The 26,869-nt window shown below is 41.4% G+C and overlaps 1 protein-coding gene across 10 annotated transcripts in view; it reads right to left on the bottom strand.

The window, feature by feature from the left end:
* LOC106082975 (sodium/calcium exchanger 1) overlaps positions 1-26,869 on the bottom strand; it is a 577,326-nt gene that overhangs the window by 23,698 nt on the left and 526,759 nt on the right. For all 10 annotated transcript variants that reach the window (XM_059363418.1, XM_059363420.1, XM_059363416.1 and 7 more), the window contains 2 exons: positions 4,594-4,693; positions 4,308-4,430 (listed from right to left, as the gene is read on the bottom strand). In XM_059363418.1, the coding sequence (XP_059219401.1) occupies positions 4,308-4,430; positions 4,594-4,693 (223 nt within the window). The remainder of the gene's footprint in view (positions 1-4,307; positions 4,431-4,593; positions 4,694-26,869) is intronic.

Raw genomic sequence — 26,869 nt, 5'->3', positions numbered from 1 at the left:
CGCCTTCTTACACTCCAAGACTGGAGGCCACAGTAGCCCAGAGGTTAGCATGTCCGCCTATGACGTTGAACGCCTGGGTTCGAATCCTGGCGAGACCATCAGAAAACATTTTCAGCGGTGGCTTTCCCCTCCTAATGCTGGCAACATTTGCGAGGTAATATGCCATGCAAAACTTCTCTCCAAAGAGGTGTCGCACTGCGGCACGCCGTTCGGACTCGGCTGTAAAAAGGAGACCCCTTATCATTGAGCTTAAACTTGAATCGGACTGCACTCACTGCTAGGTGAGAAGTTTGCCCCTGTTCCTTAGTGGAATGTTCATGAGCAACATTTGCAATTTGCACTCCAAGACTGTTTGTTGTCTTATCGACCAGATTGTTATAACCCTGACGTTAACACAACACCATAATAGCCCGGATCTCCGCCTGCAGGACCATATTATGGTTAGACAGTCGAAAACAGATCTAAGGATTCTCATCTTCATCTTTCTCGTCAACAGGCAAATTTTACTCATCTCTAGGTTAACATTGATAACCCTAGGATAAGCCCAATCGTATGCCATATGCAAGACCTTTCGGCCCTTCTGCATAGCTGTTACGGATTCTTACCCCTAAGTAGTATTATAACATCTTCTACGTGGCAGATGGGTTCAAATCCCTTCTCAGTCAGCATCCGTAATAGGTGATTTATTATGGTCCCCCAGATACTTGGCCCTGACAAAATATCAGCATCGTGCTCTTCTCTCAAATACCATGTATTTAAAACCCATATTGCCATTGGCTTAAGAGGAGTTTACAGGATGGGGCGTCCCCAAACACATGGCCCCAAAATAGGTTATCAAATTCGTTTTCTAATCTCAAATACCTTCCATTTGAGCCACATATTGGCATGGTCGAAAATTTTTTCTCTTTGGGGGTGTTTTGGGTAAGTGGTGATGCCCTTTATACATGGTCCTACATTTGGATATCAAATTCGTATTCTTCTCCCAAATACCTTTATTTGAGCCCCATATTGAGATGATCACTAAAAAATTGCTGTTTGTGGGGTATTTTGGGAAAGGGGTAGATCCCCCGAAAATTGGTCCCGAAAATGGGTATCAATTCTTGCTCTACCCCCCAACACCTTTCATATAAGCTCCACATTGACATGGTGGGTAAATATGCCTGATTTAGGGGTGTTTTGGCGATTGGGGTGGTCCCCCAAACGCTATGCCCTGAAAATATATCAGCAACGTGCTCTATTCTCATATATTTGAATCCCATATTGCCGTTGGCCTCAAAATTGGATATCAAATTCGTTTTCTAATCTCAAATACCATTCACTTAAACCCCTTATTGATAAAGTTGATATCAGATACGTGGCCTACTTCCACATTTCTTTAATTTGAGCACCATACTTCAAGCCCGATATTCCCATGGTCAGTAAATAAGTCCTATTTGGGGGGTGTTTTGGGAAAGGGGTGAACCCCCAAAAACGTGGTCCCACATTTGGATATCAGATTCGTATTCTACTCACAAATACCTTTCATTTGAGTCCCATATCGCCATGGTCGGTAAATATGTCCGATTTAGGGGTGTTTTGGGGGTTGGGGTGGTCCCCCTAGCACTTGGTCCGACAATTGAATATCAGATACGTTTTTTTATCGTGAAAACATTTCATTTGAGTTCCATATTGTCGTGATTGGTCTAAATATATGTTTGGTAGGATTTAGGGTGGGGCAGCCCCCCTAGGTACCCCATCCGAAATTTGGACACCACATTTTTATTTTTAGGGTACTATATGAGAGCACACAAAATTTCGCTTAAACCGCACCACCCATCTCCGAGATCTGGCGTTTCTGAAAATTAGGGTAAGGGGGAGGGTCCGCCCCCCTTCAGATATCAAAAAATTTAGTACCCTATTTTCACCACGGGGTCATTATGCACCATTTGTGAAAATTAAAAAAAAAAAAAACGGTTCAGCCGTTTCTGAGTCTATAAGAAACACACAAACAAACCTACAAACACAAATTGATTTTTATACCCTCCACCATAAGATGGGGGGTATACTAATTTCGTCATTCTGATTGTAACTACTCGAAATATTCGTCTGAGACCCCATAAAGTATATATATTCTTGATCGTCGTGAAATTTTATGCCGATCTAGCCATGTCTGTCCGTCCGTCCGTCCATCCGTCTGTCTGTCGAAAGCACGCTAACTTCCGAAGGAGTAAAGCTAGCCGCTTGAAATTTTGCACAAATACTTCTTATTAGTGTAGGTCGGTTGGTATTGTAAATGGGCCATATCGGTCTATAACCTGATATAGCTGTCATATAAACCGATCTTGGGTCTTGACTTCTTGAGCCTCTAGAGTGCGCAATTCTTATCCGATTGGAATGAAATTTTGCACGACGTGTTTTGCTATAATATCCAACAACTGTGCCAAGAATGGTTCAAATCGGTCCATATCCTGATATAGCTGCCATATACACCGATCTGGGGTTTTGACTTCTTGAGGCTCTAGAGTGCGCAATTCTTATCCGATTGGAATGAAATTTTGCACGACGTGTTTTGTTACGATATCCAACAACTGTGCTAAGTATGGTTCAAATCGGTCCATAACCTTATATAGCTGTCATATAAACTGATCTTGGTTCTTGACTTCTTGAGCCTCTAGAGGGCGCAATTCTTATCCAATTTGAATGAATTTTGGCACGTAGTATTTTGTTATGATATCCAACAACTGTGCCAAATATGGTTCAAATCGGTTCATAACCTGATATATAAACCGATCTGGGATCTTGACTTCTTGAGCCTCTAGAGGTCGCAATTATTATCCGATTTGCCTGACATTTTTTATGACGGATTCTCTCATGACCATTAACATACGTGTTTATTATGGTCAGAATCGGTATATAGCCTGATATAGCTCCCATATAAAGCGATCTCTCTATTTTAATTCTTGAGCCCACAAAGGGCGCAATTCTTATTCGAATTGGCTGACATTTTACAAAGGTCTCCAATATATAATTTAATTGTGGTCCAAACCGGACCATATCTTGATATCGCTCTAATAGCAGAGCAAATCTTTTCTTATATCCTTTTTTTGCCTAAGAAGAGATGCCGGGAAAAGAACTCGACAAATGCGATCCATGGTGGAGGGTATATAAGATTCGGCCCGGCCGAACTTAGCACGCTTTTACTTGTTATATATAAGATTACACAATATCGGGAGATCGGTATATATGGCAGCTATATCCAAATATGGTCCGATCTGTACCATATATGACAGGAATGGGTAGGGGTCCCCCAGAACACACTGTGCCAAATTTCATCGAATTCGGATAATAAATGGATCTTTTATGGCCTCAATACCCTATATCCGGAGATCGGATGGTCAGTTTAAGGGCAGCTATATCCAAATATAGTCCGATCTGAACCGCAATTCTCAGAAATGAATAAGGGTCTACCAGAACTCATTGTGCCAAATTTCATCGAAATCGGGTGAAAAAATGACCAATTTATTGCCTCAAGTTTTGAAGTCTGGAGATCGGTCTATATAGCTACTATATATAACTTAAATCCGATTTTATGAGATCAGAAGGTCAGGTTTACATACAAAGAATACGAAATCATCAAAAATTTTTTGAAAAATGTTTTCATACCCAAGACGTCTGCAAAATTATAAACACCTAGCTTTTGGGTATAAATGGGTAAATACCCGGGTATTTACCCAATTTACCGGGTAAATACCTTTTGGGTATTTAGGTTAGGTTAGGTTGAAAAGGGGGTGCAGATATTATTCCGCCCCATGCCAATATGGACATACACCTAAGCCAGTAATCGGCTTGTTGTGCGCTCTAAAGACTATAAAAAAAAAACCTCTAAAAAGAAAATTGTAAGCTACTTACAAAATCCTTAATTGTTTTCAATACCACTCCCATAAGTTGGTTCATGTCTGACATTGTGTCTCTAACCATGCCCAAGTCTTGGCAAAAAATTGTAAGGAAATCGGCAAACTTTTCTATCAGAAATATTTGCGGAGAAGACTTCTACAGTTGATTTCGGGAAACTTTTCAACACTACTTTTTTTAGCTGTCAAATTCAGTTTACATATAGAAACTTGTGCTAAAAATCGATTCTTAATATGCTGAAGCAAAATTCCAGTACCTCATTTTAGTAACTCGTAATAAGCACACCACACAACTAAAAACTAAAGTTTTCTTCATTTCTTTGAAAAACTAAATTTCAATTAAAAAAATTGATTTTCAATTATTTCTTTCAAGGACTTTTGTGTAATAGATCGCAAGGACTATCATCAAGGACTTACCTGTTGGTGGGATGAATGCGAATAATAATTTCCAGAATAACGTTAAGAAATGCATCACATAATCGAAACATGATGGTGATGCAGCCATGCCACCTTCTTCACCATCATCGCCATCGTCATCGCCTGTGATAAAGGAGAACAAGCAGAAAAGAAAAAACTACATTGAGACTCTCAATCATTGTGGGTTGTGGAAATAAGTGATTGGTTGTGTGATGCTGGTTGGTTTTTATCGCCCACCCAACCCAACTCAGGGTAATGAGTTTTCAATGTTATCTTCACCACTTACCGGCAGTCACAGTGAGTGCTTCGATGAATTGCTCCTTCCATGAGGATGTACCAATCACAAGAGATGCATTGGCTCTTTGTACAAGTTTGTCTACAGTATTCTGAAAAGAAGGAATACAAAAAAATGCGGACAATGAATAGATGTTGAAAAAACAAATGGAAGAGGAATCCGTTGAAATGAAATGGCAATGTAATTGATGTGAAAGATAGGATTTATTGGATTTATCTGCTTTGTTTGAGGCAAGGCAAGTAAAGAAAAGTGAAAGTGAAATTGTGATCCCCGTTTGTCGGAAGTAAAAGGTAGAGACGCATTTTTTTAAAGACAAAATCACCATTTCGAGTGACTTTTTATAATTTTTAGGTAAGGTAAGTCAATGGAGGCCACTGTAGCGCAGAGGTTAGCATAACCGCCTGGGTTCGAACCCTGGCGCAGACATCAGAAATTTTTTTCGGCGGTGGTTACCCCACTTTGTGAGGTATTTTGCCATGTAAAATCTTCTCCCAAAGACGTATTACTCTGCGGCACGCCGTTCGGTCTCAGCTATTAAAGGAGGACCCTTACCATTGAGCTTAAATATGAAACAGACAGCACTCAGTGCAGTGTTCAGACTCTGAGAAGTTTGCCCGTCTTCCTTAATGGAATTCTCATGGGCAAATTTACATTTGCATTGGTCAAATTCGAGTTGAGAACCTTAACAGACTATTCTTTGCGTTACTATTAACGGGAAAAAGTGCAAAAACCTACGGATGTTAGGTACTTTTTAGGGGTATTCCGGCCTATAAAAGCATCCAAATCGCTTAGAAACTTCAAATAACAAGAGGATGACAAAAGAAGGATATGTAAGGTTAGCCAATAGTGGCAATCCCAATTAAGACTCTCTTGGACAATTTTTGCTCATTGTGAAATCACAGTAGCGATAGACTATGGCCTTTCAATTTCATGGCAGCCGGTTGAACGTACCGTATTGAACAGATGGAGTCATTGGCAAGGACTGCCTCCTCAGTGTACAATACACCGCTACAATAAGAACAACAACCCCGTCATTGGATAACTATGAGCACCACACAGGCTGAACCTTTGAGCTCCAATGTGTGTGGTGTTCATTGCTATTACGACAAGCTTAGCTGCGAGCTACTGTGCTCGTCCACAGGTTTGCGGATAGGGGAATGCTCCATATGGAGTAGCTGCAACGACAGTCGCGGACAATCAGCGGTATAGAGGGGAGTGTCTCAGTGAGACGCCAGGTGGCACCGGCTCTTGCATAAATACTGAGTGCCTACGATGCTCGATAAGACAAGGCGAGTTATTGGCGACTTGAATTAACTAATGGCCATCATGTTCCCCCGGCGATCGGTCCTTTGGACCGATACGAGCTTGCTCACTTACAGGGGCTTGACGAGCATTGCCACCTCTACAAGAAAATGTGGCTACAACAACCAAAGCCTTTCTATTCAATGGCAGCCGGTTGTACGTACCGGATTGTCCTGATGGAGTCCTTTATGGGCAAGGACTGCCTCCTCATTGTACAACACACCGCTACAATAAGAACAACAACCCCAGCACAGGATAACTATGAGCACCACAAGGCTGAACCTTTGAGCTCCAATCTGTGTGGTGTTCAATGCTGTCACGATAAGCTTAGCTGCAAGCTACTGGGACAGGTTGCGGATAGTGGAACGCTCCATACGAAGTAGCTGCAACAGCAGTCGCGGACAATCAGTGGTATCAAGCGGAGACTCTCAGTGAGAGGCCGGGCGGCACCGGCTCTTGCACAAATGCTGAGTGCCTCTGATGCTCGATATGACAAGGCGTGATATTGGCGCCTTTAAATAATCAATGGTCACATTGTTCCGCGCGATCGGTTCTTTGGACCGGAACGAGCTTGCTTACCAACAGGAGCTCGACGAGGATTGCCACCTCCACATGAAAATGTGGCTACAACATCCAAAGCATTTCTATTCCATGGCAGCCGGTTGTACGTACCGGATTGTCCCGATGGAGTCCTTTATGTGCAAGGGCTGCCGTCTCAGAGTACAACATACTTCTACAACAACAACAACAATACCAACTAAAACATTTGGTGGGAATTGAACTCCTATGACTCTGTAATCGGAGCTCCCTACCAACTAAGATAGCTGGGAGCTTATAAGGAAGATAAGACAAGGTTACATTTTCTGCAACAGTATCCAGCTTTCGTTAAACGCAGAGCTAAGTATCTTGGGGAGGACAAAGACTTTGGTTTTTAATGACTGGGGGAAGGACCATCCGGAATGTGCTGCTCAGCAAACCTGTCCGAACGTGCTGCTTAGCAAATTTTAAAATGATTGTAGGCGAACTTAAATCAGTGCCAAAAAGCAAAATAAAGAGCGAACAATAAGCAGCCTCAGCCGTGCCAAACTTCTCTATAACAAGTAAAACAGTGCTTAGTTCGGCCGGGCGAACCTCCACCATGCATCGCATTTGTCAAGTTCTTTGCCCGGTATTTCCTTTTAGACAAACAAAGGATAATGGATTAGAGTTGTTATGCTATTGGAGCTATTTCAGGTTATGAACCGGTTCGGGCCACACTTGGTTTGGATGTTGGAAACCATAGTAGATGCCATTGTGCAAAATTTCAAATCAAATCGGATAAGAATTGCGCTCTGTAGGGTCTCAAAGAAGTAAAATCGGAGGATGGGTTAATATGGGAATTATTTCAGGTTATAGACCGATTCGTATGTTAGAGATCATAGAAAAAGTCCAAAATTTCAGCCAAATCTTGCCTGATATAATCGGGAGATCAAGAAGTATAATCGAGAGATCGGTTTTTCGACCGATTCGGACGAAAAAGATCCAATGCTACATTTCAGCCAAATCGGATAGAAGTATAAACGGGAGATCGATTTATATAGGATCTGTATCAGGTTTATGACCGATTCGGATCATACGGGTAACATATGTTAGAAATAAAATTTGCAAAAATGCAAAATTTTAGTTAAATTGGATAAGAATGACGCCCTCTAGGGGCTCAAGAAGTAAAATCGGGACATCGGTTGATATGTGGGCTACATCAGGTTATTGACCAACTTAGACCATATTTAAAACACGCACGTTAAAGGTCATAGAAGAAGCCGTCGTTCAAAAAACTAAACTCTTAAAAAAAGTCACAGTGCAAAATTTCAGCTAAATCCGTTAAGAATTACGCCCTCTAGAGGCTCAAGAAGCATAAACGGGAGATCGGTTTATATGGGAGCTATATTAGGTTTAAGACCGATTTGGACAATACTAGCAACGGATGTTAGAGGTCATAGAAAAACTCACAGTGCACAATTTCAGACAAATCGGATAAAAATAACGCCATTTAGAGGCTCAAGAAGTATAAACGGGAGATCGGGGTATATGGGAGCTACATCAGGTTTAAGACTGATTCAGGCCATACATGGAACGTATGTGAGATATAATAGGAAAACTCATTGTGCACAATTTCAGCCAAATCGGATAAAAATTACGCCCTCTAGAGGCTCAAGAAGTAACATCGGGAGATAGGTTTATATGGGAGATATATCTAAATATGGACCGATATGGCGCATTTACAAGCCCAACCGACCTTCACTTAGAAAAAGTATTTGTGTAAGCGCCTAGCTTTGCTGTTTCGTATGTTATCGTGGTTTCCACACATAGACAGACGGATGGACATATGCACGGAAATCTCTAGATCGACTAAAAATGTCATGGCGATCAAGAATATACTTAATGGGACCAAAGATTAATATTTCGATACGTAACGAATGACGATATTAGTATACACCCACTTTATGGTTAAGGGTATAAAAATGTGACGTTCTGCAGCAATCCTTTCAAAGTCGTCAAAATAGCAATCTCCCCTCTGCCCCTAATAAGATATTTTTGAAAAATTTTGAGTCTTTTTATGGACCGAAGGATGGGGGTATATTCATACGATCTAGCTATGTCTCCTCGTCGGTCTGTTGAAATCATGCTGCAATCTTTAAAAATAGAGATATTAAGCTGAAACTTTGCACAGATTCTTTTTGCCTCTAAGGCAGGTTAAGTTCGAAGATGGGCTATGGGCCCCCATTCAAACCGATCGGCCGAGTTAAGTTCTTAGGCCCATTAAGGCCACATTTATTATCCTATTGCGCTGAAATTTGTTATGAGTTATGTTAGGCCACTCGACATTCTTGTTCAATACGGCCCAAATGATTCCAGATTTGAATACAGCTGTCATATAGACCGATCTGTTGATTTAAGGTTGTTGGCCGACAAAATCCGCATTTATTATCCGATTTCACTGGAATTGGCGACAGCGAGTTGTGTTGGACCCCTCGGCATCCCTGTTCAATACGGCTCAGATCCGTCAGGATCATTATATGTACACCCTCTTTTCAACCTAACCTAACCTAGCTATTATCTTTTTGGCAACACTGGCTTAAACACAGCTTACGTACGTTCCGTATTTCGTTTCACTGTCAATCATCTTCAGTTTGGTCTATAATATTACCATGAATCGTCTTACAAACGAACAACGTTTGCAAATTATTGAATTTTATTATCAAAATGCGTGCCCTGCCAAGAAAGTTCATCGCTCGCTTCTTCCATAGACGAAGCTCATTTTTGACTCAATGGGTACGTAAATAAGCACAATTTTCGATTTCGGAATAAAGATCAGCCAGAAGCATTGCAAGAGCTACCAATGCATCCAGAAAATATTACAGTTTGGAGCGGTTTATGGGCTGGTGGCATCATTGGACTGTACTTCTTCAAGGATGATGCGAATCGTAACGAAACTGTGAATGGAGAGCGCTACCGTGGAATGATATCCAACTTGTTTTTACCCATAATGTCAGAGCCTCACTTGCATGACATGTGGTTTTAACAAGACGGTGCCACATGTTAGACAGCATGCGTAACAAACGATTTATTGAGAGGCGAGTTCGGTGAACATTTTATTTCTCGTTCGGCAGCGGTCATTTGGCCCCCTAGATCGTGCGATTTAATTCCTTAAGATAATTTTTTGTGGGGCTTTGTTAAAGCTCATGTCTATAAAGACAAATTCACTTCAATTGACACATTGGAAGACAACATTGAAGCAAATATTCGTGAGATATCGGCTGAAATGTTGGAAAGAGTATGCCAAAATTGGATGAACCATTTGAGGCGCAATCACGGTCAACAATTGCATACAAAAATCTAGCTCTTAAAAAATCACCCTCTATATATATATCCGAGTAGGTGGGTATCCGAATACCGGCCCGGCCGAACTTAATAACTTTTTATACCTAACACCATAGGAGGAAGGTATACCAATTAAGTCATTCAGTTTGTAACACGACGAAATATTGATCTGCGGCCCATAAAATGATGACTCGATACTCCTAGTGATCACCATTGTCCGTCCGTCCCACCGTAAGTCTATCGAAATCAGCGTTAAGCTAGCCACTGGAAATCTTGCACAGATACTTCTTTTTGATTTTGGTCTTTGGGGATTGCAAATGGGCCATATCGGTTCAGATTTGTATATCGCACCCATATGAACCCATCTCCCGATTTGACCTATTGAGCTCCTTGAAGCCTCAATTTTTGTACGATTTGGCTAAAATTTAGCAAGTAGTGTTCTGTCACGACTTCCAACAACTGTGCCAAGTGTGCCGGTCCACATCGATCTATAACCTGATATAGCTCCCATATAAACCGATCTCTCGAGCCCATGGAGGTCGCAATTGCTTTCTGATTTAGCTTTAATTTGCACTCGGTGTCTTGTTACGACTTTCAACATCGGTGCCAAGTTCGTTCAAAAACGGTCCCATATAAACCGATCTCTCGATTATCCTTGTACGGTTCATAGAAGCTTTTATTTTTGCCTGGTTTGGCAGAAATTCGCTACGTAGAGTAAAATTATGCCCTTTAACTAAATGTAAATATTATGTGTACACTTTTAAGAGAAACCATGGGGGGGGGGGGGGGGTGGTTTTCCCAAGGTTTTGCTCGGCTGAACTTATACCCTTTAACTTGTTGTTTTATTTCCTGTCTATTGCATCTTGGTATCACCATTCCTACCCAATAGCTTCCTTTCCTAGTTTTTCCTTTTTCTTTTTTCCCACATCACACCTCATTTTCCTTTTCATGTTTTGCTCCAAAACATTTATTAGCCGGAATAATTGGCATTTACATTCTGCACAAATAAGCGTTCAACTGCAAATCCCATTTAGTTAATGAGACACAAGAATGACAGCCTCAACAATGACCCCCATTGAAAAGGAATAGGGAAAATAAGCTACAGCGAGTGTGTTCAACAGTTGTCACAATGATGAGGGCTCTTTGTCTGGTTATTTTTACCATGCAAATGTTGTGTTTAATGGTTATTGACATTTCAACGCCGGTTTGACTTAAACTAGCTTAGAGCAAAATAATTACAGGAATGTTTACAAAATTGATTTATGTTTAATTTGCAATACTTAAGAGGTTTTTTTTCAAATTTTTATACCATACACCATAACTGGGTATTATTACTTAGTGTATTTGTGTTCGTAACACCCTAAGGGAAGAGAGAAAGTCCCATTGTTCAGTATACGGATCAACTCGCATCATCTTTGAAGAAGTACGGTCCAATGATGCCACCAGCCCATAAACCACAATAAACTGTGACTTTTTCTGGATGCATTGATAGCTGTTGTAATGCTTTGGGCTGATTTCGACTCCAAAATCGCCATAAGGGACGTAGCTAGGGGAGGGGGGAAATATTTCCAGCGTTACTACAGATGAAGGCAGACTATCTGGCGCCCTACCTGGCCAATATTTTCACAGCGTGCCTGGGACTTGAATATACTCCGAAAGCCTGGCAGGAGGCAAGGGTGATGTTTATAGCCAAGGCCGGCAAGGCAAGTTATATGACACCAAACGCTTACAGACCTATAAGCCTTACGTCCTTTCTACTAAAAACCATGGAATGCATTGTGGACACCATGATAAAGAGTATGATATCCAGCGAACTGCTTAAATACAAACAGCATGCCTATGTCAAGGGAAGGTAGGTGAAGACTGCCCTGAACGAGGTTGTGCATAAAATAGAAGAATACTTCGAAGCCAAGACGTACACATTGGCGGTATGCATTGACATCGAGGGGGCATTTAACAATGTGCGGACTGACACACTGATACAATCCTTAGACCAGCTAAGGAAGAGGTGGAAAAATTGTGGGTCCCAGGGCATAAACATAAGGGAGAAAGTGGTACAAAGCACGCTACAGGAGGGCATTTGCTCAGCACTCCCATGGGTGACCACTATAAATGACCTATTACGGATGCTGACTGAGGAGGGATTTGAACTCGTCTGCTACGAAGGCGATGTTATAATACTTCTAAGGGGTAAGGATCTGAACCAGCTATGCAGAAAAGCCGAAAGGCTCTTGCATATGGCATATGACTGGGCTAGACCCAGAGGTCTCAATGTTAACCCAGAGAAGACTGAAATATGCCCGTTCACGAGGAAGACGAAGGTGAGACAATTTAACGCACCACGTTTCCTCAACGAAACGATTTCGATATCTGACAAGGTCAAATACTTAGGTGTGATCTTGAACAGGAAACTGAATTGGAAGTATACAGGAACGTACTGAGAAGGCTCACAGATGTTGGGCCGTAGGCTCGAAATGGGGCCTGAATCCTAGGATAGTCCACTGGCTCTACAAGAGCTTAATTAGACCAATACTTACTTACGCCTCAGCAATTTGGCAGACTGCTATGGAGAAAAGTGCAACATAAGGACCATACAACAGATTCAGAGAACATATTGTCTTGGCATAGGCGGAGCGATGAGGACCACGCCCACTAGAGCACTGGAGACTATTTTAGATATTCGACCCATTGACATACAGATTAAGTGTGAGGCAGCTACTGCGGCTATGAGACTTAAGGCGATGGGAGAATGCATTGGGGATGGGAACAGCTCATACCATCGCGGTATAATCGAGGCGACGATAGGAAACCTGTAAGAAAGGGAAGAGGTTTCCGATTGGATACCTGAGATGAACCTTGAGGTCGAGGGCGAGGTACTGCTGCCATCGGCACAGTCTTGGATTGACGGAACCATAGTATTGCCATCTGGAAGATCATGTTACACGGATGGATCAAAGCTAGAGGACAAAATGGGCCAGACGGTCTACATTGAGAACCCAGGGACTGAGATCTGTTTTAGACTGCCTGACCATAATACGGTCCTACAGGTGGAGATCCGGGTGATAACGGATGGATCAATGCTAAAGGACAGAGTGGGCCAGGTGGTCTACATTGAGAACCCAGGGACTGAGATCTGTTTTAGACTGCCTGACCATGATACGGTCCTACAGGTGGAGATCCGGGTGATGCGTGAAGTGGTGTGGTGCTAACGCTAGGACGTCGAGTGTGAACATCTTTGCAGACAGTAAAATTGCCATAAGGGCAACCAGGACGGTAAGGTCACGAACAGTCTTGCGGTGTAAGAAGGAGATTAACGCCTTCTCTGGCGTTAGATGAACATTGCGCAGTGCAGCTCAGTGGGCCCACGAATAGAGCCCAGGCTTTCTAGGGACCTCAAATTTAGCATATCGTCTAACAAACGCCTCCACACTATACATTTCATTGTAAGTTACAGTCCATTGTAGAGCCAGTGGATAGTACTCATTTTGACCCTATGCCACTTCGGCATGGTGGCTAACATCTATGAACCTACGCCAGACACTTCTTAATGTTTTACATGTGCCCTTTTCAGTTTCCTGTCAAAAACTAAGCATTTAACCAGGTATTTAATCCTGACCTGTTTCATTGATTTCACAGATGGTGCATAATGACCCCGTGGTGAAAATAGGGTAATACATTTTTTGATATCTGAAGGGGGGGGCGGACCCTCCCCCTTACCCTAATTTTTAGAAATACCAGATCTCGGAGATGGATGGTGCGATTTAAGAGAAATTTTGTGTGCTCTCATATAGTACACTAAAAATAAAAATTTGGTATCCAAATTTCGGATGGGGTACCTAGGGGGTCTGCCCGACCCTAAATCCTATCAAACATATATTTAGACCAATCACGACAATATGGGACTCAAATGAAAGGTATTTACGATAAGAAAACTTATCTGATATCCAATTGTCGGACCAAGTGCTAGGGGGACCACCCCAACCCCCAAAACACCCCTTAATCGGACATTTTTACAGACCATGGCAATATGGGACTCAAATGAAAGGTATTTGCGAGTAAAATACGAATCTGATATCCAAATGTGGGACCACGTTTCCTGGGGTCCACGCCTTTCCCAAAACACCCCCCAAACAGGACTTATTTACTGACCATGGGAATATCGGGCTTAAATAAAAGGTATTTGAATGTAAAATACGAATCTGATATCCAAATGTGGGACCAAGTGGTTGGGGGGCCGCCTCTCACCAAAAACATCCCCCAAAGGGGACAAATTTACGACCATAGCAATATGGGACTCAAATGAAAGGTCTTTGGGAGTAAAGCACGAATCTGATATCAATATTTGGGAAAAGCGTTTATGTCCATAACACCAACTAAATAGGAAGTATTTTCTGACCATTGCAATATGAGGCTCAAATAAGAGGTTTTTAGAGTAGAACTCGAATCTGATATATATTTTCAAAGCCAAGACACAGGGTGGCCGCCCCATCGCCCAAAGCACCCCCCAAACCGGTCATGTTTGCCGACTATGGATAAATGGGGCTCAAATGAAGGGTATTTGGGAGTAGACCATGAATCTGATATCAACATTCGGGACCAACTGCCTAGGGTACGTCCAACCACCATAACAACCCCCAAATAGGACGTATTTGCTCACCAAGACAATTTGGGTCTTCAAGACAGTGGAGTTCGAAATTCATAGTTATAGGGCCAATACCCCAAACCGGACATAATTGCTGACTTTTGCAATAAGGCGTTTAAATAAGATTAGAAAACGAATTTGATATCCAATTTTGAGGCCAATAGCAATATGGGGTTCAAATAAATGATATATAGGTATATGAGAATAGAGCACGTTGTTGATATATCTTCGGGGCTTAGTGTTTGGGGGACCACCTCAATTCCCAAAACACCCCTTAATCGGGCATATTTACCGACCATGTCAATGTGGAGCTTAAACGAAAGGTATTGGGGGGTAGAGCAAGAATTTATACCCATTTTCGGGACCAATTTTCTGGGGGTCTACCCCTTTCCCAAAATACCCCACAAAGAGCAATTTTTTTTGCTGACCATAGCAATATGGGGCTCAAATAAAGGTATTTGGAAGTAGAATACGAATTTGATACCCAAATGTAGGACCATGTATTGAGGGCATCACCACTTCCCCAAAACACCCCCAAAGAGAAAAAATTTTCGACCATGCCAATATGTGGCTCAAATGGAAGGTATTTGAGATTAGAAAACGAATTTGATAACCTATTTTGGGGCCATGTGTTTGGGGGACGCCCCATCCTGTAAACTCCTCTCAAGCCAATGGCAATATGGGGTTTAAATAAATGGTATTTGAAAGAAGAGCACGATGTTGATATTTTTTCAGGGCCAAGTAGGTGGGAGACCACCTCTCCGCCGAAAACACCACTAAATCAGACATCATGAGAATATGGGGCTGAAATGTTTGTTCCATATAAAGTAAAATAAGGCGCAGCGGAGCGGGCCCGGGTCAGCTAGTGAATTATATTGGGTTGCCCAAAAAGTAATTGCGGTTTTTTTTAAAAGAAAGTAAATGCATTTTTAATAAAACTTAGAATGAACTTTAATCAAATATACTTTTTTTACACTTTTTTTCTAAAGCAAGCCAAAAGTTACAGCTGATAGCTGACAGAAGAAAGATTACAATTACAGAGTCACAAGCTGTGAAAAAATTTGTCAACGCCGACTATATGAAAAATCCGCAATTACTTTTTGGGCAACCCAATATAATGGAGTTTACAACATCGTTGTTGCCTTCAAGTTTTGTTAAACTTAATTCTTAAGGCTTTTTCCCATTTTTCTCATCATGCCATGAGGCATGCTAGGGTGGGGAAAGGTTAAGCAGAGTTAATGTTTCTGACACTAGGTTATCATCATAAGATTAATTTGCTGTAGTTCATGTACAATCTGGTGTTGTGGTTGACACTTTTTTGACACAACTTTATGCGGGCAAATAAACTTAGACGTAGACATATACACAAAGACACATGCAACATCATAAGTTTACAGTATATGAAGCATATCAACCACCATAAAATCTATGAATTCATACCATGAAAGATTTTGGTTTTGCCTTTCTAGCCAGATTCCCACTAACCACAAACTAGGCTAGTTTTGAGAGAAATCAAAATTGTTTTAGATATAATTACCCAACTGTTTCCACTTTAAAAGAAGGATATGGCATGCCGTTTAATCCTCTACGAAAAAGGTCAGCCACAATACACCAATCCTTCTCATTGCAAAAGAAGAACAAATGGACGGCACTTTTTGGGGCAACGGCCACACTCTAATATTACCCACATGGACATGTTCAACAAGGACATTTGCAGTGTGGCACAGACAGCTTGTCCCACAGTTGATATATGATTATGTGTCATGTTAGAATGTCTTGGGGTTAGCCCATTGCCTTGCCTTGTGTGTGATTATTACTATGTATGTGTATGTGTATGCATTTTGGATATGTGTCTGAATGTGGGTGAGTTCATAAAATTTTGCCACACTCTACTTGGAGTTATAGCCTTGGCGAAATGTCCTTTATGTTGCCCATCGTAGTCGTAATGATTACAAAGATCAGAGCTTATATAGCATATGATGTCTCATGTTGTACAACATAGCAACAACAACAACAACAACGAGAGCGAGAACCACAAACACATATACAAAGCAATAATAAACATAAACATTAATAATAATAATCTAACACCAGTCATAATGTCCTTTGTGTTTGTTCATTCATATTTAATGTTACTCTTAGTGCAAGGAGTAAGGACTGTGCGGGAAAAAAAAGTGATTCTATTATCTGGAGACCGAAATTCTTATCCAATACTTAGACCAGTTTCAGATGTAATAGGCTATCAGAGACTGTATAAGCTGCGGGTCTTGTGACATAGAGGTTAAAGACAGGGAACTAAGAAGGTGTGGTCATCTTGATTCCAAAATACACATCGGTAGTTTGGTGGTCAGAGATGGGAAGGAAATATTGGGTTGCCCAAAAAGTAATTGCGGATTTTTTAAAAGAAAGTAAATGCATTTTTAATAAAACTTAGAATGAACTTTAATCAAATATACTTTTTTTACACTTTTTTTCTAAAGCAAGCTAAAAGTAACAGCTGATAACTGACAGAAGAAAGAATGCAAATACAGAGTCACAAGCTGTGAAAAAATTTGTCAACGCCGACTATATGAAAAATCCGCAATTACTTTTTGGGCAACCCAATACAACCTAAGACTATTACAAAAGGACTAAGGGATGTGTTGTCATGGCATATGTTAAACGGGTAGGCTAACGGATTACGCTAGATTAGGTTGAAACAAGTAAAAAAGCGTTTGGATTCCCATTACCTCGGGTATATATGTAAACCACCTTTCATCATAAACCGTTGAAAAATGCATATTTTATGCCTCCATAGCAGCTATATCGAAATATGATCCGATTTGAACCAAATTCGGCACGGACATTGAGTGGTCCAATAAATACAAGTCATAGTTCAATTTTGTAGAACAAAATATTGGTTCTTTTGGTAGCTATATTCAAATATAGACCGATCTGAACCATAAACGACACGAATGTCGAAAAGCCTGACATAAGTCACTGTGTTAAATTTTAGCGAAATTGGATTATAAATGCGCCTTCTATGGAGCCAAGACTTTAAATCGAGAGATCGGTCTATATGGCAGCTATATCCAAATTTGAACCGATCTGGGCCAAATCGAAGATGGATGTCCAAGGGCCTAATACAACTCACTGTTCCAAATTTCGGCTACATTGGACAATAAATGCATCTTTTATGGACCCAAGACCTTGAGAAAACGTGAGATCGGTCTATATGGCATCTATATCCAAATCTGAACCGATCTAGACCAAATTGCAGAAAAATGTTAAGGGGCCTAACACAATTCACTGTCCCAAATTTCGGCGAAATCGGACAATAAATGCGCCATTTATGTGACCAAGTCTTTAAATCGAGATCGGTCAGCTTTATCCAAATCTGAACCGATCTGGGCCAAATCGAAGATGGATGTCCAAGGGCCTAACACAACTCACTATCCCAAATTTCGGTGAAATCGAACAATAAATGCGCCTTTTATGGGCCCATAAACTTAAATCGGGAGATCGGTCTATATGGCAGCTATATCCAAAACTGAACCGATCAGGGCCAAATCGAAGATGGATGTCCAAGGGCCTAACACAACTTACTATCCCAAATTTCGGCGACATCGGACAATAAATTCGCCTTTTATGGGCCCAAAAACTTAAATCGGGAGATCGGTCTATATGGCAGCTATATCCAAATCTGAACCGATCTAGGCCAAATTGCAGAAAATGTTGAGGGGCCTAACACAACCCACTGTCCCAAATTTCGGTGAAATCGGACAACAAATGCGCCATTTATGGGACCAAGTCTTTAAATCGAGAGATCGGTCAGCTATATCCAAATCTGAACCGATCTAGGCCAAATTGCAGAAAATGTTGAGGGTCCTAACACAACTCACTGTCCCAAATTTCGGCGAAATTAGAAAATAAATGCGCCATTTATGGGACCAAGTCTTTAAGTCGAGAGGTCGGTCTATATGGCAGCTATATCCAAATCTGAACCGATCTGGGACGAATTGCAGAAAATGTTGAGGGGCCTAACACAACTCACTGTCCCAAATTTCGGCGACATCGGACAATAAATGGGCCTTTTATGGGCCCAAAAACTTAAATCGGGAGATCGGTCTATATGGCAGCTATATCCAAATCTGGACCGATCTGAACCATATAGAACCCGGATGTCGAAAAGCCTGGCATAAGACCCTGTGTTAAATTTTGGCGAAATCGGATTATAAATGCGCCTCTCAAGGGGCCAAAACTTTAAATAGAGAGATCGGTCTATATGGCATCTATATCCAAATCTGGACCGATCTGAGCCAAATTGAAGAGGGATGTCGAAGGGCCTAACGCAACTCACAGTCCCAAATTTCAGCAAAATCGGATAAAAAAGTGGCTTTTATGGGACCAAGACCTTAAATCGAGAGATCGGGCCCAAATTGAAGAAGGATATCGACTGGCTTAACACTACTCACTGTCCCAAATTTCAGCAAAATCGGATAAAAATGTGGCTTTAATGGGCCTAAGACCCCAAACCAGCGAATCGATCTATTTGGGGGCTATATCAAGATATAGTTCGATATAGACCATCTGCGCACTTAGCCTGCTTATGAACAAAGAAAGAGTCTATGCAAAAGTTTCAATATCTCTATTTTTGAAGACTGTAGCATGATTTCAACAGACAGACGGACACACGGACGGACATGGCTAGATCGTCTTAGATTTTTACGCTGGTCAAAAATATATAAACTTTCTAGGGTCGGAAATGAATATTTCGATGTGTTGCAAACGGAATGACAAAATGAATATACCCCCATCCTACGGTGGTGGGAATAAAATAAGAGATATGGCAGAACGAGCAGGTCCTATCTTAGCTGGATAATCAAAGCGACGATAGAAAATCTGTCTGCATTAAAATAAGTTTTTGATTGTTTACCTGAAACAGAACTTGAGGTCGAGTGTAAGACAATGGTGCCACTGGTATGGTCTTGATTTGAAGGAACTCTGACATTGGCATTTGGTAGTGCATGTTACACAGATAGCACACAGCTAAAGGGAAGGTCAGGGTGGCTGTTTACATAATTTTCAGAATTTTTTGAAATTTTGAAAGAAAATATTTACAGGATGTATGCTTGTTACCTTTCTTTTGCACATACAGACTAGATTTGAGTCAACTTTTCACATCACCTAGGACAGTCCCTAACTGCTTGGCACTATGTGTAAAGACATTAATGTGAAAGCTTTTCCTTTTTCAAATGTTAAAAATAAACTTTTATATTTATTGTAAGATTTGTTTTCAAACCTAATCCCCCTGTTATGGTGTCAAGTGATACGTTGCCGCTCATCACTGTTGGGGTGTTTGTTTTCAAAAACTACATCCATTACATGGATATCACCTTTTTCAGTATAAAGAAATTTAAAAATATGAGTGTTATACATGAAAAGCTTATGGTTTACTAGAAGTGTAATGAAAAAGGTTTCACAAGCACAAATATGTGTTGAGCTTATATTACTAATCTAAAGTTATAGCAATTGTGATAAAATTGATGTCATAGTTGTTAGAAATATGAAAGAGGGAGTTTTTGAAGTGTTCGAGAGAAAGATACTACATATGGACTTCGTTGCGGCAGTATGGACTTGTCCTTTGACAAGTCCATACTGCCCATACTGAGTGCTTAACTACGACAGGATGTCTTCTTAGTTTCCGTGAGTTCATAGTTTGAGTGTTCAATGCCTTTTGTGAAGACCATCTGCCGCCCAACACAAAGTTTTCTTCCCAAGATAAATCAGAGTGATTCAAGTACATCTAAGCAGATGGAATTCCTAGTTGTCCAAGATTGGTGACAACGTTTTTTTTTTTTTCAATATTCAAGTGCACGCTTGTTGGTCGAAACCACGATTCAAATGCTATGCTTACCACCCAATCTTGGTCTTCCTACGAACAGTTAATTATGCCCCACCCTACCCAAGTTTTAGGTTAGGTTAGGTTGAAAAGAGGGTGCAGATATTATTCCCCCATAGGATTTTCGCCGTCCTACCGACCGTTTCGATGTTCCACAATGCTGCATTCGCATTCGTCGCCCACTCCCTTAACTCGGACTGCGTTGAACCGAAAAGTTCCCTGGCCTTCACCGCCAAATCGTCTACCCTTTCATTCCTCCGTACTCCGTTAACGCCCGGCACCCAACCGATGCGGATTTTGTCATCCTCAGAGAAGGCGTAAATCTCCTTCTTTCACTGCAAGACTGTTCGTGATCTTACCGTCCTGGTTGTTATTGCCCTTATGACAATTTTACTGTCCGTAAAGATATTCACACTCGACGTCCTCGCGTTAGCACCACACCACTTCATGCATTCCGTGTTCGCCCGGATCTCCGCCTGCAGGACCGTATTATGGTCAGACAGTCTAAAACAGATCTCAGGCCCTGGGTTCTCAATGTAGACCCCTAGGCCCACTCTGTCCACTATCTTTGATCCATCCGCGTAACATGATCTTGCAGATGCCAATACTAGGGTTCCGTCAATCCAAGACTTTGCCGATGGCAGCAGTGCCTCGCACTCGACTTCAAGGTTCATCTCAGGTGTCAAATCGGAAACCTGGAGGCCACCGTAGCGCAGAGGTTAGCATGTCCGCCTATGACGCTGAACGCCTGGGTTTGAATCCTGTCAAAACCATCAGAAAATATTATAAGCGGTGGTTTTCCTCTCCTAATGCTGGCAACATTTGTGAGGTACTGTGCCTTGTAAAACTTCTCTCCAAAGAGGTGTCGCACTGCGGCACGCCGTTCGGACTCGGCTATAAAAAGGAGGCCCCTTATCATTGAGCTTAAAACTTGAATCAGACTGTACTCATTGATATGTGAGAAGCTTGCCCCTGTTCGTTTGTGGAATGTTCATGGGCAAAATTTACAAAAATCAGATCGGAAACCTCTTCTCTTCCTTCCAGGTTTCCTATCGTCGCCTCGATTATACCGCAATGGTTTGAGCTGCTCCCATCGCCTTAAGTCTTATAGCCGCACACTTAATCTGTATGTCAATGGGTCGAATATCTAGAATAGTCTCTAGTGCCCAAGGCATGTTCTCTGAACCTATGGTCTTTATGTTGCACTCTTTCTCCATAGCAGTCCACCAAACTACTGAGGCGTAAGTAAGTATTGGTCTAATCACGCTCCTGCAGAGCCAGTGGACTATCCTCGGATTCAGGCCCCATTTTGAGCCCACGGCCCATCTACATAGTGCCCAACATCTGTGAGCCTTCTCAGTAGGCTCCTGAATGTGACACTTCCAATTCAGTTTCCTGTCCAAGATCACACCTAAGTATTTGACCTTTTCAGATATCGAAATCGTCTTATTGAGGAAACGTGGTGCATCGTCTTCCTCGTGAACAAGCAGATTTCACTCTTCTCTGGGTTAACATTCAGACCCCTAGGTCTATCCCAGTCGTGTGCCATTTGCAAGACACTTTCGGCCCTTCTACATAGCTGGTTCGGATCCTAACCCCTAAGAAGTATTATAACATCTTCTACGTGGCAGATGGGTTCAAATCCCACCTCAGTCAGCATTCGTAATAGATCATTTATGGTGGTCATCCATAGGAGTGGCGTGCCTTATGCCACTTTCTCACTTATATTTATGCCATGAGACACACTATTTATCCACCTGTTCCTTAGCATATGGTTTATCCAGTCTCTAAGGACCGGGTCCACCCGGTACTGGTCTAAGGATTGTATCAGTATGTCGGTCCGCACATTGTTAAAAGCCCCCTCGATGTCAATGCATACCGCCAGGGTGTACGTTTTGGGATCGAAGGATTCTTCTATTTTATGCACACGAGGTTGTGTCCACAATACGTTCCATGGTCTTGAGTAGAAATGACGTAAGGCTTATGGGTCTGTAGGCCTTTGGTGTCGCATAACTTGCCTTGCCGGGCTTGGGTATAGACACCACCCTTGCCTGCTTCCAGGCTTCCGTCTTATATGCAAGTCCTAGGCGCGCTGTGATTATATTGGCTAGATGAGGCACCAGATAGTCTGCCTCTTTTTGTAGTAACGCCGGCAATATTCCATTAGGTCCGGGTGACTTAAATGGTTTGAAGCTCCTCAAGGATTCCTTCACCATAAAGTCTGTAATTATAAACCTTCGACCAACGTCAATATTCCAAGATTCCGGTGTCGCCGTGAGTCCTATCGTATCCTGTGGAAAATGGCTTTTTATGAGAAGGCTCAAGATGTCCTCTGCTCTCACTCCCATGTCGTCTACTAAAGTTTCAGTTTGGACATGGGTTTTTGAGAGAAACTTTTTTATTTTGGCGATGTAATTAACGCTTTCGACCTGTTCGCAGAAGAGCTTCCAGGAGGCACGTTTTGCCGCTCTGGTAATCTTATTGTATTCCTTGAGTCGTGTGATATACACATCCCAATAAACTTTCGCTTTTTTACAACGTGCTCTGTTAAAAAGTCTGCGGATCTCTTTCCCAATATTGCGAATCTCCCCGGTCATCCAGGTTTTTCTTGGGCTGATATCTTTTCCCGAAGAGGACAACTATCTTCGGAGGACCCCACCAGTGCAGTCGTAATCCTGTTGACATTTTCGTCAATGTCTTCTATGCTTGGACAATCTAAATTATCTATCCCAAGCCTTCTTCAGAGTAGCCTTCCGAAATTTGTCAACTTATTCCGGAAGCTTATCGGATTCGGCGCTGCCCGTGCTATTCTAGATCCTCCAATCCTGAACCTCATCGATTAGATTTTCCGAATATATTGTCACATCTCATATCTCCTCCCTAATCCTATTAACAAAGGTAGCGGTGTTACCAATATTAAGTGTTATTAGCATTCAAGAACTCTGCCAGGGCTTGGCCCCGCTTATTTGTGTTGGTACTACCCCACGAAATGTGGTGAGAGTTCGCATCGCACACTATTAATACCTCGTTTCCTGTCTTTCCTTACCAGCCGTTGCAGCTCCGACGTGGGTGGGTGTGTCGGAGAATCGATAGGCAGATAAAGAGATACCAGGTATGCTCCACCGTCTCCCTACCTCATCACTGTTACCTCCAACGTTGACAGCTCTGCGGAAAATAAATTAAATTTTTATGACAAATAACAGAGGTTCTCGGCCGAGTACCAGGGTTAGCATATACTAAGTGGTAGTTGATATGGTTCAGTCCAGAAACTTTGTACCGGGTCGTCCATGGCTCCTGAATTAAGTCAATATGAATCTTGCCCTTGCTGATTTTCTCCATCAGAGCGTGTGTAGCAGTCTCGCTCCTGTGGAGGTTTATCTGGATTGCCTCAATCATTGGTCCTCCAGTAAATGGGCATCCTGGGAGTAGGTGATGATCTCATCGCCTGCTCTCTGTTCTTTAGACTGCATTGACTTTCCTGTCACTGCACTGACGATGATGTCATCGTTTTAGGTTCTTTGCCTAGTCTAGTCTTCTGGCTCAAGTTTTAAGAAGTACACTTTTCAGATCTGGATATTCAATAGACGATCATGTAAAAGCATTTCGTTGATTTTTTAATTGTACCGTTTTTTCCATTTTTAATTTCCAAATTTGACATTTTCTTAAAAAAATTATCTTTTTTTTTAATTATTTAATCTTAAGTACTCACACTTAGTCAGCCATTGTTTGGCTACAAAGTTTTTAATATAATCCTATGTGTGTTCCCTCCATTTGACATCAGCGAAGACACTCATCTTTAAATGTTCCACCCAAAGTTTGTCTTTGGCTGGAAAATTCTGCATAAACATCTCGCCAGGTGATTTTTCTTGAAATATTTCGCATATTTGTTTTGCATATTTCCGCTCATTAAGCAAGCGGCATTGTTAACAACAGTGCACCGCATGTGTAAGCAGCAGTGGCAACATCAACAGCAACCTTTCTCTCAGTGGTAAAAACATGCAGCATAATAATGACATTATTATTCAAAGTAGAAGGTGCTCTTTGCCTCTTTTGTCCCTACTCTCTCTACGATATTCAATTTACATTAAGGCCGAGATAAAAGTTACACACACACTCTAACAGCCTACAACAGTTGAATTGCCATAAACAATGCTACACACCCCTCCAACAATGCTCTCGGTGAACAACTAATTGAGGCATAGCATGTGCGAGAGTTTAGCAAAATGGGGGGCTTGCCTGAGAGGCTGAGAGTTTGAAACTCATTTGAGATTTACCCAAAGTTTGAGTGTGTGTACATGTTTATGTGCGAGTGTTTGTTGTGCGTGTGTGATGAGGATGATGGGAGGTCTTTTGTTTACTAAAGTTGTAACATTTTATTAAATTGTTTGCACACCGTTACCTGCCAACCGCAGTCAAAATAACAAAAGCAACAACAATTCATTTGTGTAACTAAATTTGTTTTCACACATTGGTGTTGCAGTGTATGATGTGTGGGTGTGTGTGTGATTGTGCTTGATTGTGCCTTTATATGAACTTGATTGTTTGCTCTCTTTTTTCCGGTTGCCGTTTTGCTACTGTTTTTGTCACTGTTAAATTCATTTAATTCTAATGTAATGAAAATATTTTACACAAAACACACACACACACACACTAACTGCCTTACACATGCATGCACAATTTACTTAGTTATGCAGCACATTAAGCTCTTTTGGCATTTATTTAGCACAACATCAACAACAACAACAAAAATGGTCGCCTGCCCTTATGCAGAAAGAGTAGTTCGTAATTTTCATGTGCTGGCTTGCATGGCTGTCTGGTTGGCAGTTAGTGTGCATGTGTTTTTGACATGTACGAATATTTGGTCATGTGTGTTTATTTATTAACAAATCCCGACGGTACATGCCTACTTACCTACTCGTACTCACATACCATGTAAATACGAATGTGCATGTGCATATTTTTAATAGGTTGAGTTTATTTTTATCATCAAATCAGGTGTTTATGAACATTTGGGGTTTATTATTTACAAAAGAAGGAACTTTTGAAACAGGAAATCCCTTAAAGTAATTTTGTGAATTGTGGTTATTCATATGAGGTAGGGGTTGTAAATGTGGGAATAATAAAAAAAAACAATATTTTGGTTTACTTACGGATTGGTAAACCAAAAAATGTCGATTCATCCTAAAAATCTTCCCAAAAAATCCCAAAACAGATATGCAAACAGATCAGGACAACATGTAACTCATATAAAAAGTATTCAAATTTGCTATCACAATTTGGCGTCGAGGCTCAGGATGGCTAGCCTTCCCCCAAACTATAAATGAAAGGTATTTATTAAAATAATATGAATATGATACCAGAACCAATCCCTGATGATGGTATAGTAACTGTACCACCTAGTCAGAACGAGGTCCAAGTAGCAGTAACCCGCCGGAAAAACAATAAGGCAGCAGGAGCCAATGGGTTGCCCGCTGAACTATTTAAGCCCGGAGGCGACACGTTGATAAGGCGTATGCATCAGCTCGTCTGCGCAATCTGGTTAGAAGAACGCATACCCAATGATTGGAACCTCAGCATACTCAGCATGTCCTGTACATAAGAAAGGGCAGTAAGTCTCCTCCCCGTCGTATACAAGATACTATCGAGGGTACTGTGTACAACATTAAAGTTAACGAAATATTTGGGCCCTATCAGTGCATAGACCTTGTAAATCCACCATAGAACAGAAATTTTCACTGCGCCAAATCCTAGAAAAGACCTGAGAAGGACCAATCAACACCAACCATCTTTTCGTTGACTACAAAACCGTCTTCGTTAGTCCTATACATTCAAAGTATTCCAAGCAATGTCTGAGTTTGGTATCCCTGCAAAACTGATACGACTTTGCCGAATGATGGTTTCTGATACACGATCTTCAATTAATAAAGGAAAGAACCTTTCCAAACCGTTCAATACCAAACGAGGTTTCAGACGGGGAGGCAGCCTATCTTGTGATCTCTTTAATATTCTGCTGGAGAAGCAGGTTTGAAGAGGCATGATACCACTAGAGACAAGATAACATACGATATTCGCTTTTGCCGAAGATATTGATTTATGGGTCGTTCACAGAAAAACCATTGCAGCTATTGAAAGCATTGAGAGAGAATCAACTAAAGTGGGTTTGGCAGTAAATGGAGATAAGACAAAGTGGAATGTATTAACTTCCACAAAGCCCTCTACACCCGATCAGATAAAGAAAATTGAGAAAATGGGGAACTACAACTTTGAGATAGTCAGCAAGTTATATGACACCAGCTTCAAACCAAAACGAAGGATAATGTTGGCTAACATATGCCACTTTGGATTGAGCAAGCAGTTGATGCCATCTCATGACAGACGAAAACCACTCTATACCAGACACTGATACCACCCGTGCTGTTGTATGGCTCCGAAGCATGGGTACTTGCGAAAGCAGAGAGGTGCTATTTGGAGTGTTTGAGAGAAAAATCCTTGTAAAATATATACGGATCAAAATGCGTTAATGAAGAAATTAGGAGTCGTATGAACCACGAGCTGTATGAGAACGATAGCATAGTACAGCT

Source organism: Stomoxys calcitrans, chromosome 2 (genome assembly GCF_963082655.1).
Source record: "Stomoxys calcitrans chromosome 2, idStoCalc2.1, whole genome shotgun sequence".
NCBI lineage: Eukaryota > Metazoa > Arthropoda > Insecta > Diptera > Muscidae > Stomoxys > Stomoxys calcitrans.
The sequence above is the reverse complement of the archived record's forward strand: the minus strand, read 5'-3'. Positions and strand labels throughout refer to the sequence as shown.